General features: G+C 33.0%; 1 protein-coding gene across 1 annotated transcript; it reads left to right on the forward strand.

The window, feature by feature from the left end:
* The first annotated feature begins 265 nt into the window (after positions 1-265).
* LOC103485672 (putative wall-associated receptor kinase-like 16) lies at positions 266-3,679 on the forward strand. The gene is made up of 3 exons (XM_008443371.3): positions 266-1,216; positions 1,937-2,107; positions 2,418-3,679. The coding sequence occupies exons 1-3, from the start codon at positions 352-354 to the stop codon at positions 3,461-3,463; spliced, it is 2,082 nt and encodes a 693-aa protein (XP_008441593.2). The 5' UTR covers positions 266-351; the 3' UTR covers positions 3,464-3,679.
* Positions 3,680-16,409: the final 12,730 nt, after the last annotated feature.

A 16,409-nucleotide genomic window follows, 5' to 3' on the forward strand; every position in this document is an offset into this window, starting at 1 on the left:
TATAATATCTAATATAGTCCGTTAAAATAATTTTAATACCACTCCAATCCTATCAAATAATATATTTTTTCGTTAAAAGAAAATAGAGATTTTGTCTTGTCACCGTAAATTGTTTGAATAAGAATTAGGCTGAAAAAAAAAAAAAAAAAAAAAAAATATATATATATATATATATATATATATATATTTATTTATTTATTTATTTAAAATAGTGTGGCCCTATATTAATGTTTTGTGTGTGGGTATTCCAGTGAGGCAAAGGAAGGTGAGAAAAAAAAAAAAAAAAAAAAAAAAAGAACTTTGGTTCTTGCTTCTTCCTTGTGTAGTAGCTGCTTTTATTTGTTACAGATAATGGTTTACATATGGGATCACTTCCAACAAATAAGCTTTGTTCTACTCATGATGTTGTTGTTCGTGGCGGCATCACCGGACTGCGACCAACCACAGTACTGTGGCAACTTGGAAATTCCATATCCATTTAGTACGAAGGAAGAGTGTTATCTGAACGACATTTTCTTAATCACCTGCAATAGAACTCACTATAATCCTCCAAAGGCATTTATCGGGAATGGCAACGTTGATGTAACCAATATATCAATCAACAACGGCGAGCTCCACATCTCGCTTTTTGTAGCAAAAGATTGCTACTCAGGAAATGGTTCCCAGAGTGGCAGTCACAACGTGGTCACACTAGACACGCCTTTATTCACCATTTCCAACACCAAGAACAAGTTCATCGCGATTGGCTGCGATACTAAAGCTCTTATTTCTGGCAAAATCGAGGATGAATTGTATGAAGGTGGGTGCATGGCGTTGTGTGGAAACAGTAATAAAACTATAAGAGACGGACACTGCGCCGGGAATGGATGCTGTGAGTTGGAGATTCCAGAAGGCCTCAAATATTTGAAGTTGGAGGTTAATAGCTTCAAGAACCACACAGAGGTATTTGAATTCAATCCATGTGGGTATGGTTTTGTAATCAAACAAGACCAATTCCATTTCTCCTCCAAATACATTTCTAACTATGCACGACGTGAAGTTCCTTTGGTGCTTGATTGGGCCATCCCAAATGGTACTTGTTCTAAATCAAATAACAAAACCGATTGCAATAATATATGTGGACAAAATACCCAAAAGATTAGCTTTGTCAATGATTATCGTTGCCAATGTCTGCATGGTTTCACTGGAAATCCATATCTCCCTCAAGGTTGTCAAGGTAAAAGCCCTATTCTATTTTTATGCATCATTGAGATAACATGGGTTGTTAAAAGTAATTAAAAAGGTTGCATTAGAGATTTTAAGAAAAGAAAAAAACTTTTTTCCCCAAGTTTTGAAAATAATTGTTGTTTGTTATTCAAGATGTTGCATTTTTACGGTTATGTTTTGGATCTAAATTTATATTTGGTCTTTTATGTTGACATTTTAACTCTTTGAATTTTGAGTCTAATTTGGTTTTAGATTTTTGGTTTGTACACTTTTACCCCTGTATTTTGATTAAATATATTTAATTATACACAATTTCGCTCCTCGTTGATTATTAGGAAAATTGCATCAGATAATAAAAAAAATTAAAAAAAAAAAAAAAACAGTTCATAGCATTACTTTTTTACATAGTGCAAATATGACAAGTAATTAGATATATCAAACAACTATCAAAATGTTGTTAAAAGGCTATTAGAAGACTATCCATTTTTAAATTTACTACGTTTGCAATTTAGAAAATGTAATGACATGAGTCATATTATCATAAATCGTTTTACTATTTTTGCAAACGTCCCTTCTTCTTCTTATTATTATTATTATTTTAGGAAAGGTACGTGAGTTAAGTTATGTGCATGTTGGGTTAACTCTTTTATATATTAATTAATACATATAAGAAGATAAGTTTCGTGTAATCCATTTATCACTAATGCTCACATCTTGAGACATTTTTCAGATGTAAACGAATGCGATGATAAAATGTTGAATGAATGTGAATATAAGCACTTGTGTATCAACACACCTGGAAGATATACATGCCGTTGTCCTAAAAATTATAAAGTAGATGGAAGAAGCAATGGTAAAGGATGCATCCCAACCTATAAGGCCTTCGTTAAATACATCGTCGGTAAGTTTAAATTGTTCTTAAACTGATCATTTCATTGTTGCGAAACTTGTACGCTTCCTTCTTTCTATATGTTGTTTGGTCATCTTAGTTATAAAAAATTTTCGAACATCTGAACTCTATTATTTGGCCTTTTAAATAACCAAACATAAAATCTGACGTTTGGCCAAGGAGTCCCAAGTGTATTTGGCGTGATGTAGCTAACAACTTTTTGTGTCGATTTTGATTGTTTATGCTTTATTTATTTATTTTTTTTTTCTTTTTCTTGTCAATCTCATAACAAAAAATAATGTAATTAGTTGGAAAATTGCAGGATGTACGGTAGGGTTAACAGTTTTAGTTATTGGGTGCACATTGTTATGTTTGAGTTATGCAAAGTGGAAGGCCAACCACGAAAAGAACAAATTTTTCAAGAGAAATGGAGGCTTAGTTCTTGAAGAACATCTTTCTAAGTGGGAATCACCAGTGGAGATGTTCAAAATCTTCACCCATGAAGAATTGAAGAAGGGTACAAACAAGTTCCATGAAAGCGCAGTGGTGGGAAAAGGTGGTTTTGGCACTGTTTACAAGGGTGTCTTAGAGGATGGTTTGATAGTCGCAATCAAAAAATCAAAATTAGTGGATCAATCACAAACTGATCAATTTATTAACGAAGTCATTGTTTTGTCCCAAATTAACCATCGCAACGTCGTCAAGCTACTGGGGTGTTGTTTGGAGACAAAAGTTCCGTTGTTAGTCTACGAGTTTGTAACCAATGGGACTCTCTTTGAGCACATCCACAACAAAACTAAGCATGCCCCTCTTTCTTGGGAAATTCGATTGAAGATAGCTTCAGAAATTGCGAGCGTCCTTGCGTATCTACATTCTTCGACTTCTACTCCCATCATCCATAGAGATATAAAATCTTCTAATGTGCTTTTAGACCATGATTATACTGCAAAGCTATCTGATTTTGGAGCTTCAAAGCTAGTTCCGTTGGATCATACTCGGCTATCTACAATGGTGCAAGGCACTCTGGGATATTTGGACCCTGAATACTTGTTGACAAGTGAGTTGACTGAGAAAAGTGACGTGTACAGCTTTGGAATTTTGCTTTTTGAGCTTATAACGGGAAAGAAGGCGGTGCGTTTTGATGTGCCTGAAGAAGAAAGAATTCTAGCCAAAATAGTCCTGTGTGCGATGAATGAAGATCATTTTGAAGAAATTGTTGAGGAGGGATTAGCAACAGAAGCGACTATCGAGGAGATAAAAAAGGTGGCAAAGCTTGCAAAAGAGTGTGTTAAAGTAAAAGGGGAGGAGCGCCCCACTATGAAGGAGGTGGCCATGGAGTTGGAGGGGTTGCAAATGTTGCATGATTGACTTTATTTCAACATGTTGGCAATTAAGGTTTAAATTTGATCTGGAGGGAGGCATCCAATATTTGATCCCAAAGTCGATAGTAAATTATTCATATTGGTTGACACAAGTCAATTTGTTATTAACTAGTCAACAATATGTGATTCATTAGAACGAGGCATATGTAATGTTCATTCATTATCATGTGGTTTTTTAAAATACCAAATGCGTTGGGATAAACAATGATCGTTTCTAGCTATGACCTTTTTTTACAAAATCTGAAGCGAAATTATAACGACTCAACTTCTTATGCTAAGCGGAAGTTATTATTAATTAAAAATAAATAAATTTCATAGATAAAAAATATAGAAAATAAAACAAAACCTCAAATATTCATTAAAATTATAAACAAATAGTTGTAAAGATAAAATTAAGTAAATTCCTACCTCGGGCCCTATCTAGTTTTTAAAGAAAAATAAATAAAATAAAATAAAATAAAAAGTGCATCAAATCAAATGACATAAAGCGGAAGCAAAATGGTCCTTATGGCTCGCCAGCTTCCCTCTACTCTTACCTCTACCTCTGCCTGTAAAATTAAAAAAGAAAAAGTGAGTATAAAAAATATACTCAGTAAGGAACCCACTACTAGTCTAGCTAAGTGCTTGTTAACTTCCTATTAGAGTCCTATAAAGTGATACCCTTACTGAACACGTACAATCTGTGATCCCTAGGAACATGTCTGGTCTTCGGTGAATCCAAAGGAACACGTAGGACAACTAGTCTTTAGTGTACCCGAAGGAAATACTAAACAATCAGGTTGTGAGTGACCCCGTCGAATCGCTCATAATCATGTCTATGTCAATGTCATACTGGACTGATGATCCCATCGGACTACACAGTCGTAAAAGGCGATGATCCCGAAGGACACCCATTTAGGTACGACTCTAATATCTAAAGCTAACAGCACAACCTAACCATAGCATGCAACATAACATACATCATCATAATCATGGCATAAGTATCGATCATAACATCTAAAATCAAACATTGTCATCATAAACATAACACCGTAGTCATCCTTAAAATACTACCAGTAATAAACATATTAACAACCATCGTCATCAATCACAGAGCGTCATGACAGTCATTATCATTAGCATTAAGTCAGGCATCTTAGCTAACATTAATGCGTAACTCTAAAATACATGCGGTCCCTTAAATTCATTTCGAGGGTCTAGTAGTAAAATCTCTTACCTGAAAAATTAGTTAAATCGAGATTTTCCTAACAGTCGTAGTCAAGCATCTCAAGGGAAAAATCCTAAACCACAAGGGTAAATAACTAAGTTTAAATAATTTAACTCGTAGTTGATTAAGGATCCAAAAATCTAGTTGATTTAACTTACCCAAGAATCGAGGCCGAAATCGAATTAAACTTAGTTGGACCAATTCCTAGCTCGGTTTCCAGATGACTCTAGTCAATTTAATTCAACAATTGTTTAATTAGAGTCTGAAATTAATCTTTGATGGGTATGCCAAAAACCCAATCAAAACTTACCAAATTTTTAGGTGAAAAGAACAAAATAGGCTTGGCGGTTCAGGCTAAGGCACGCGGACGGCTTGGCGGCTCGTACAGGCGCACACGGCTCGGACTTCACGTGGGCGGCTGGCGCTGCTCGAGTACGGCTTCGGACGACTTGGGCAGAAGTGTGGCTTGGGTTTGCAGCATTCTCAAACACGGCTGGATGGAGCTCCAATGACAGATGGAGACAGCTCGACGGTGGTGGCTACTTGGCGATCGACTGACGGACATTTGACGACGAGGCGGATGTGGGACAGAGGCGACGGCTGATGAACCAACGAAGATGAACGGAGGAGACGCGACCACTTGCGATCAGAGACGAATGGAGGAGACGGTCGATGACGAGAGAAGACGCGGCGGCCTTTGTGGTTCGTCTGCCGCTCGACGATGGCCGACGACGTGTGAGATGAAACGCGGATGGCGATGGCTTGACTACTTCAGACGAAGATTCGGCTTACGACGGAGAAGTTGGTGGTCGATAGAGAAGGTGGCGGCGGCGGCTTGCTAGGGTTTTTCTTGAGGAAGATGAAGATGAATAGGGTTCACACATCCCAAAGCCTTATTTAATAAAAATAATTCTGTTTTTTTTCCTTTTTTCTCTTTCCCAAAAAATCTTCACACCCACTCACTTCATTTAAGACCCACCAAATCTTCTCTTTAATCTTAAATTTTCCTCTCTCTCCAAACCAATCACCTTTATCTTCCAAAAATAAATATTCTTAACTAATTATATTATCCACATAATATAATTACTTTAACTTTAAAAAAAAATCCATTAATTATACAATCAAATATAATTAATCAAATTCTTTCAATTACGAACAATTAGATATTTTTCCAAAATATCTAATAAGTTTCACTAAAATTCAACGATTAAATAACATCCAAAGATTAAAAAGTTAAACTTAAGATAATTAAAAATAAATTACCTTAAATTTGGGACGTTACAGAAACATCAAATATCTAACTCAATTGATAATAAATCGTTCATACTTATTAAGCTCCGTTATAATTTGTTTTTAATTATTTAAAACACACATAAAAGGTTCATTATTTGTCCTTGATTTAGGATGATTTTTAATATGGTTTGGTTGCATTTTGATATTACTGAAAGATTAAGTAATCATGCGGTAGAAGTAATTTGGATCAAATTTAAATATCATCCTAAATGCATCAAATTTAAGGATTATATTAATCATGCTCTTAAAAAAAAAAAAAAAAAACAAATTCAAGTGTTTATATCGTTAAAGCTCAAATTCACTACCAATTGTTATTGTAATTGGTAAGGACCATAACAAGGACCCACCTCTATATTTTGAGGACTTTGGAACTTGATTATGGAATTAAATTTGTGATCAATTTGAGAGATATTTTAGTGTGAGAGAGTTCTTTTGTAAGAGATACTTTTTAGCAAAATGCCCAATGTCCAAGAGTACTTAATCTCATTAAACTCATTTATAGATAGTCAAAAGGCATGCAAATCAAATTTGCACCTCAAATTGGCACTTAAATCATGCATGAGAGTGGATTTTGTGATGAGATTGTTAACACCTAACCAAGTTAGCACATTATTCACTCTTCAACTAAATGTTTTATAAACGCACTATCTCAGGTCAACGTATTAACTTTGACTCTCAAATTCAAAAAAAAAAAAAAAATCATATATTTAATTTAATTAAATAATTAAATAATTAAATATTTAATTTAATTTAATTAATAAAATTTATTTTGATTAAATAATATAATAAATAATAATCGTTGTAAAGATGAGTCACAATCAAAATAGGAAACTGATAATATAATATTAAAATAGCTATAATACAATATACATCAATAAATAATAAATAATAAATTAAGAAATTAAGAAAATTAAATATTTACAAAATTCTCAAGAAATCCACTATCTCCATTTATTTGTAAAATTCTTTGAGATGAGTGTGTATTTACAAATCTACCAAAACCCTCTATTAATAAAAAAAATGGCAAGTATGTGGCAGATTACTTGGCCACTAAGAGATGATGTCTTCGAGCGACATGTCAATAGTATTTGATGATTAAGTGGGTGACGCGTGGTGGACACTAAGCTTACTATTGGACATCTATATTAATAAAATTTATAATACTCTTCTTTAGATGTTCATTAGTTATATGAAATATGTCTCGTTTAAAACATTATTACAAAAAATCCAATGGAAAAAAAGTCCTAGTGAAAAGAAAAAAAAAAATACATATTTCATATAATTTATACACTTACAAAAATACAATTTACTCCACCTCGTGGATGCATCATTTGAGATCTCTAAGTAGCCACATTCCAATTTTTCAAAAGTTACGGTTCGTAATGGTTTTGTAAATAAGTGGGCTAGGTTATTCTTTGAACAAATTTATACACGTTAAGATCCTGAGTGTAGAAAAACTTCAGTGAAATATGCTTTGTTCTATTCTCTTTTAATATAATATCCTTTGATTTAAGCTACACATATCGTGTTGTTTTTGTATAATGTTGTTGGAAGAAGTTTACAAGAAGATAAACCCCATGATTCCCAAATGTGTTAAGTCGTCAATTTTAACCATATATACAAACTCGGCTAGCCTCATGAATTGCTAGAACTTCGACATAATTTGAAGAGGTGGTTGTTATGGTCTATTTCATTGATGACAAGGATATAATTGTTTTTCCACATGTGAATAGATAGCTTGTTTGAGATTTAGTTTTGTGTAGATAAGATAAATATCTATAATTTGCAAAATTTACTAGGTTAAAATTTGATTTACTTAAATAAAATAATCTCATATCAATTGTTCCTCATAGATAACAAAGTATATATATGTTTAATTCCATTCTAATGTCTTTTTGTTCGAGAAGCACTGATGTAGCTAATATATTTACTTAAAGTGCAATATCTGGTCTTATATTATTAGCAAGATACATAACTGCACTACTAGCAAGTTACAAATGGTACTTTTGAACTAAGGAGTTTCTTCATTATCATCTTGAGGTAGAAATATATCTTTCTTAGTTTACATCTGGTGGATGAACTTGCATTGGAATGCTTAATGGATGTGTTTAATCCATATAAAATATTTTCAAAACTTTTCATGTATAAATTGATTGACGAACAAATATCCCATCTGCTAAATGCTCAATTTGAACCAAGACAAAGTTTTGTTTCTCCGAGATCTTTCATCTGAAATTCTTTCTTAATGTATTCTATTGCCATGGATGATTCTATGGGTGGCACATGGTGGACACAAAGCTTAGTAATGGGCATTTATATTAATAATACTTATAATATAATAATAATAATAATTAATTACTATTTAATATCAAATATTAAATTATTATTTTTAATCACCTATCTTGATCAATTTTGTCACCCTAATTCGCATCCCTATTCAAATTATCAAGATTTAAATATCATTTCTCTCTCAATTCTCCTAATCATTAACTGTATCAAATATTATTCACGATTTATTCTCTAAATGAATTCTAACAATTTGAATTCCTTGATCATGCTAGTCTAAGTTTAATTCTATTACGAAGCTAGTGAAGAGATTTAATGGACCTGTACACCATAAGCTCTAATGACTCAAGATTAACTTATTAAACTCATTAACCTAATTAAACATCTTTGTTAACTAATGGGACTATCCAACATAGCCCATGGTTACACTCTCTTCATTGTAGATGTATTTGTTTCCACTTGATATATCCATGATCAATACGTCAACCCTTCACAAGCTTTTCATAATTTTGGCTAGGTTAAAATATTGTTTTACCCTCAAAATTACATTTTGTTTCTTAAGTCTCGCTGAATCTCTAATGAATAATTTGGTTTATAGTGTAACTACTAAATTGACTATAACCTAGTTCCTTTTTGGTCAGTGAGCAGGTTCGACCTTTTGTTCATTTTGGAGTTAGCACTTAAGGGCTTGTTTGGTAACGTTCCTATTATTTGTTTCTAGCTTGTTTCTTGTTCCTTATTCCCTATTCCTCGTTTTTTCCTTTTTTAGAACAAGAAACAGGAATATGTTTGATAACTATTTCTGTTTCTTGTTTCTTAAAAAAAAAACACATAAACAAAAAAATGTATTTGATAACTTTTTCTTGTTTCCCGATTTTCTTCTAGATTTATTTTTATTTTTTACTTCAATTAAACATTAAACAAAAATATAGGTCATCAATCAAACATAAAAAATATAATTATTAAAAGTTTATTCATTTAATACTAAGAAGTGCATGCACGAATAAAAATAATAACATAAACATAAAATTGTACCTATCATTCAAATGTTGCCAAATTTGATTGACAATATCATCTCTCACTCGGGCCCTTTCTCTTAGTTGATGTCGACTCACATCTTAATCCATCAATTTCAACAACCTCATTGACATTTTGCGACATCTAGAATGTAATACTAATTTTAAAGTAAGTTATTATGTCTTCAATATTAAGAATTGAAAAACAAAAAAACAAAATTTAACTTTTAACTTTGCTACCTATGATGATTTAGAGAAAAACCCACAATAAACACTTAGATTTGCGCAAAGAGGAAGACAAAAACTATGAATCTGGCGAAGAGGAAAAGTCAGACGAAAACTAGGGATCCAACGAAGAGGAACAATAAGGCAAAAACTATGGATCCGACAAAAAGAAACACTCCAGCGAAGAGAAAGAGTCCGGGTTATAGAGGAAGATGATGAGAGGCAAAGAGGAAGACGGTGTGCAAAGAAAGACGATGAGTGAAAGAGAAAGAGGATGGTTATTTGGGGAAGACGATGGAGATAAGAGAAAAAGGAAACCAATAAAAAATAATTAAGAAAAAATAAAAGGAAACAAATAAAAATAATTGAGAAAAAGGAAACCAATAGAAATAATTGAGAAACGAAACGAAATAAACTACATTTTTTTGTTCTCAATAATTCCTTATAAAATCATAAACGTTTTGACCAAACTGTAAACAAATGAACAACAGAAACAGGAAATAGTAGGGGTGAGCGTCGGACGGTCGAGGTCGGTTTTTCGACCAAACTGCCCCGAACCGACTACAAGTTTGCACGAAATTTGGAAAACCGGCTTCAGCCGCCGTTTCCAACAAAATCGACTGGTCCAACCGTCAGTCAGTTCGGTCAGGTTTTTTTTTCCTCTCCCTATCTCCTTCCTTCCTTCCTCTATGTGTTTCTTGCTTTCTTTGATAAATGATTTTAAAAAATAAGAATGACATTATTATGTTTTATTTCTCTATTTAATTTCAATAGAAAAATCTATGTCTCTACTCTCTATGATATATATTTTTTATTGTCCTAAAACCATATATTTATGTAAAAAAATAAAATGTAGTTCTAATTATTTCAAATCTTAGTTCATAGTTCTTACACAAATCAATAAAATAAACAACATAAAAATAAAAATGTAAACTAAGGGCCCATTTGGTAACGTTTTCGTTTCCCGTTTCCCATTTCTGTTTCTAATTTTTTAAGAAACAGACCTGTTTGATAACATTCTTGTTTCTTGTTCCTAAAATAATTAAGAGAGGTTTATGGTTTAATAAGAAATTTTTGGGAACAATAAGAAAGAGTTTCTCTTTGTTCCGTTCCTATTCTCTCCTTTCATTTCTCCTCTTCGTTCTTGGGCTTTCTTCTTCGATGATTCTTCTTCTCTCTTTATTCTCCCTTTATTCTCCGACTTTCGTGCTTTGTTTCTTCTTCGTTCTCCAACTAAAGGTATGGCTCTCAATCCCTCTTTATCTTGCCGATTTTGCTCATGGATTTTTCTTTCAGACTTATTTTCATTTTCATCAGATCTATCTCATTTGTGCTTATGTTAAGGGAAATCCATGGTTTTAAAAGGGGACGTTAGAAATCCATGGTTTTAAAAGGCTCTGAATCTCTCTTTCTTCTGATGGGTTTTTTTTTTTTTTTTTTTTCAGATCTGTTCTTTTTTTTTTTTTTTTTTTTTTTTTGTTGATGTGTGTTTCTATGTTTTTTTTATGGCTCTCAATCCATAATTACTATTACATTTTAGATGTCACAAAAATCGACTGAACAACTTTGTGTCAATGACGTAGTTGAGATTGATGGATTAAAAGGTGAGGGACCATGGTCAAATAAGAGTGAAGCTTTGTTTGTAGACTTAATGGATGAAGAGGTCGCAAAAGGCAATCGACCAACTTCAACATTTATAAAGACTAGTTTGAATTATATGAGAGCCAACTAAATGCTAGTATAGGATATAATTATTCTCATGGTCAATTGAAAAATAAGTTCAACAAATTAAGACAAATTTACAAAGACTTCAAAAAGATATTGAATGATATGACAAGAAATGGTTGGGATCCATTATTAGGTACCATCAATCTTGAAGAGGAGCAATGGGACGAGCTTTTTAAGGTATAATAGTTGCATTTTTTTTCTATTTCTAATCATCTATAGGTGAAAAAGAGAGCTAAAAAGTTTAGAAAAAGTGGCTGCCCACATTATGAAAAGCTCGTAAGGTGGTTATTGATGACTTATTAGTGAAAATAGAATATTATAATCTTGAAACCAATAAACTAAGGTCGAGAAGCTATCTAGTGTAGACTTGAACTTTATGTAGAGACATAAACTTGGATCAAGTTCGAGTATATAACTCAAATGGTCTATAGTGAATGAAGAAGGTTGGGTGCCTTGTTCTGGAATCGTTATGGATGCGGCTCACTTTGTAGTTAGTACAAATAAAGTGATCCTAAATCATCCATGTAGAGACATGGAAGTGGAGGCAACCTATGTAAAGAGTTTACATAAGACTAGAACCATGAAATAGTCATTTTTAAGTTATAACACCATTGACTATATAAATTGACTATTTCTATTATGATGACCTAGGTAACTTAATCTTAATCCTGAGCTAACTATGAACTTCTGTTCAACCGGTATTATTCTTAGATTTTCATAGGTAAGGGCAGCTCAATGGCGCTGGCCCAATAAACCTTCCATTTTGGGGCTAAGACCGGGTGGATGGCTAGGAACATAGGGTGCAAGATGGAATTCTTATCTACCCACTTTAGGGTTAGTAGATAGATTGTTCTCTTAAGGACTGAATCCAAGTCTTGAACAAGGGATCCCGCCCTCTCATTGGCTCGAGAGAGACTCGGTTTATAGGTTCGACCTTAAACCAAATGTTCAATAGTGAATCAGTGGGACTTAAGGAATAAGAAGTAGTCTCCGGGGTAAAACGGTATTTTGACCTAGTCTTGGTTACGAACAACCTGTGAAGGATTAACTTACTGATCATGGGTATACCAAATGGACACAAATATATCTATAGTGAGAGAAGTGCAGCTACGAGATTTTAGTGGAATGACTCGTTAGTTAACGAATGTTGATTAACTTGGTCTAAAAGGGTTTAACCAGTTAATCTCTGATCGTTGGAGCTCATGATCTATAAGTCTATTAGGTTCCCTTGCTAGCTTACATGGAATTAACTAAGAACAACTTGTTGGAATAATTCGCATTGTTAGAATTAGGTAGAGAGAGAGAAATCGACGAATATATGTGATATAGTCGTCGGTTATAGAGCTTTATAGTTTAAATATGATTTAAATATTAAAAATATGAATATGAATTCATATTTGAAAGCTCGGAATTAATGGAAAAAGTCAAAGTGTTGACTTTTGACTTTTGAAAGTCAAACTTTAGCGGGCTTTATATTCAAATATGATTTGAATTTTAGAAAAATGAATGCGGATTCATGCTCGGGAAGTCAAAATTAGTCAAGACGAACAAAATGGTAAAAAATCAAAATGTTGACTTTTGACTTGAAAGGGTCAAAGTTTGACTTTGATATTAATGGTCAAATGACCATTTTGCCCATTTGCCAAAGATTATTAGATAATCCCACCATCTCTTAGTGGGTCATGTGGAAGCATATGGTGATGACACCAAGCCCACTAAGAGATAATGAAATGGTGATTAATTCCACTAAATGTTAGTGAAATTGCATGAAACTAGTCTATTTAAGGGGTTGTTTTTCAACTTAAAAGAAGATTTTGCAATTTTGTAATTTTGAATTACAAAATAAACCTTTTCTCCCAAGTTCTCAAATTGCATTCATCCTTTACCTCCAATTTCAATTTCTTTCTCTAATTCCTTCAATCAACGGGTCCCATAACCTAGTTCTTAGTCCGGAGAATAACGAGTCAACTTTAGTAGTGGTCTCGGGTTCATGAAGAAGAAAAATTAGGGACGTCGCGAGCTTCAAAGGTAAAGAATTCTCTTTTAACCCTAATCAGTGTAATTAGGGTAGTTCATAGCATGTTAATCAGTAAAATGTTTAGTTGCATATAGAGTAATGTTTGATCCTATTTTCGCTATGTTTATATGCTTGCCATCATTCTTTAAGTGTGTCACTTTTCAATATAAATCAACACTAATATATCGTCATTGTAAATGTTTCCTTACACATAATTCTTGTCAAGAAATGTGCTTTGATGACACCGTTTCTATTTAATAAAGGCTTGTATGTCGACACATGTTTGGTGTCGTTATTCTTCATTTTTGCAACACATATTTTTCTATCGTATATTTCTTTTTCTAAAAAAAATTAAATACTAAATTTCAACTTTACCCACATATGTTTGAAAAATATTTATATTGATAATACAAAATGTAATTACATTCTAGGTAAAGGTTTTACAATAATCCAAAAGATAAATTAACATTAACATTACATCTATGTGACCTAATGTAATCAAAGTGACGCATAAATGAACTTGATTGATACCATGGTTCATGGATTCTTCAAGTACCTGCAAATTTGAAAAAAGTAAACCTTAGCCAACATTCATTACTAAAATGCATAAGGCATAAACATAAACATTAAGTACATGTCAAACAGAAATCGCCTTCTTAATAAATAGACTATGAACTTTTTAAAATAAGTGCTTAAGGTCCATACAACCGAGGTTTTAATAAAAGATCTGCAAGGAACGCAAAAGATACGCATAGTATACAAGTGTTGTAAATATATGTTTCGATTTAATCTTTCTAAACCCAACAATGTTCTAGTTTGTATCAACTTGAAACTTAAGCATAAACTTGCCACCCCCCCCCCCCCCCCAGTCATACAACCAAGTTTCTTAATAAAAGACCCAAAAGGGATGTAAAAGAGAAATAAAAACACTAACTTCATAAGCATAAGCACTAGAACAAATTTGGCCTTTAATGTCGGTTGAAAAAAATGAAAAAAGAGCTTTAATGTCGTTTTTGAAAAGGCGGATGTTTAATGTCGGTTTTAAGCGACATTAAAGCTCGGTTTAAAACCGACATTAAACATCCTTGTTTTGAAAAGCGACATTAAAGCTCCTTTTTAATTTTAATTTTGATTTTTTATTTTATAAAATAATGACTTTCTCTCTCTTACTTTACTCTTTCTCAATCACCCACATGATTTCATCCTTCCAATTTCTTCTTCACTCTTCATTCTCATCTAACAATCTTCTCTTTCTTTTCTGAACAGTCGCTGCCACCACCTCCACCATCGTCCCTCGTGCCTAGCCCGTGCCCGCCACCACCGTCGTCACTCCTCACTTTCTTCAAACACTGTTATGCTTGCCACCACCGTCGGGAGTCCTTTTCTTCAACCATGTTCATGTCCAGCCCTCGCCACCACCATCACCGTCTGCATTTATCTCACAAGATCCAATCTGGTTGGCTTGTGGCCAGATCTGTTGCAGAAGAGTCAATTAGCTATTGCAGATATATGATGTTTTTTGCACTTTACTACATCGGCGAGCTAGATCTACAATATACTTAAGAAAATTTAATATTCCCCCTACTAAACTTGCTTCATATGCTGCAGATTATGCTGGGAAAAGTTTGGGTGGGAGAACTCGAAGGCAGATGAATTGCTTTTGTCAGTCCTGAAAGAGTACAACAAACATGAGGTTAGTTACTTTCACTTATAGCTATTATGTTTGAACGATTTCCGTTGTTCTTTCTTATGTTTTTCACCGTTAACTTGAGTAGTGTTGCTGTCTATAACTGACACTGGTCGTGGAGTTGGGGTTTAGTGTGTGTGGTGTGGAAGAAATTGAACTTATTGCGCGGAGGTAGAGTTTCGGAGCTTGGAGAAGTGACATTGAAATTTTAGGGTTTTTGCTTTGGGGTTGTCGGCGAAAAGAATGGTAAGTTTGACTTGGGAATTTTGCTTACTCTTTCATCTCTATATGTTGCTTTGTGTAAATTTAATTCTTTTGAAAGACTAATTTTCAGTTTCATGGGGTTTGCGGATACTGATTTATCACCAACATTTTCTTTTTCTCAAAATGTGAAGCTATGAGCATCAAACATGTTTGTTAATTTTCAAATTCTTTTCTTGGGTTTGTAAGCTACTTTGGCTGGCTCCTTTCTAGCATATCTTGATGAACTCTCTAATGAAAACAAGTTTCAGGTTTTTAAAGGCTTTTTACTTCTCCGTGGCAATGAAGTAATAACTATGCTGGTTGTTTTGTAAGTGAAGTCTTTAATTTGTTTGGTTTACTTGGTGACTTTAATTTGTTTTGTTAATTTGGATGGAGTTAATTGTTGTAATGTTTATAAGATTTGACCTTAAACATAGTTTTGTAGCTATATTTATTAGTTCTTACTATAGCAAATAACTTTCTTATCTTAAAGTTTTGATGAGAAATTTTCATGAGCTTTTATTTTGACGATTGTTTATTTTTAAGTACTTTTCATAACTTAGTATAACCTTTTTATGTAGTTAAGGTGTTTGAAAAAATATCTGAGAGATCTTCACTAGATTTTCATAGTTACTAATGTGGCATCTATTGGGTCTCATTAAAGTTTAACTTTATTTTGAGATGTATTTACGAAACTGTGAACAATAAAATATGTTTTCTTGTCATGTTTCATAAGTAGAAATCTTCATGGAGAGTTTGAAGACTTGTCACAGACTTAAGCTAATACAATTTCGTACTCATCTTTTTCATTAGAGTTTGAAGTTTAACTTTCTCATAGGTTGTTCAAAGAAGAAGCTTGATTATTGAAGATTGATTTCACAAAGATTGACATGTTCTTAAAGTGTCAAAATGGACAATAACAGCTGGAGTGAGACAAATCTAATCACAAACTTTCATAAAAATCTTAGGTTGCCCTTATAAATATGTTGGCATGTATGCAGCTGAAAGTCCATGGATTTTATACATTTTCATGCAAGCCATATAATTAAAAACTTTAGTATATATTACTTTAGGTCCTAAAAGATGTATTTTAGTTTAATACTCAGAACTTAACTTCTAAAACAGAGTTGAAATATAGGTTCTTATTTATGAAAGAAGTTAAATTACAAGTTTAGTCTAAAAATGTGATATGGTGGCCATGGGTTCCTTTGTTGTTTGTTTTGCTTGTTC

Source organism: Cucumis melo, chromosome 3 (assembly GCF_025177605.1).
Source record: "Cucumis melo cultivar AY chromosome 3, USDA_Cmelo_AY_1.0, whole genome shotgun sequence".
NCBI classification, from domain to species: domain Eukaryota; kingdom Viridiplantae; phylum Streptophyta; class Magnoliopsida; order Cucurbitales; family Cucurbitaceae; genus Cucumis; species Cucumis melo.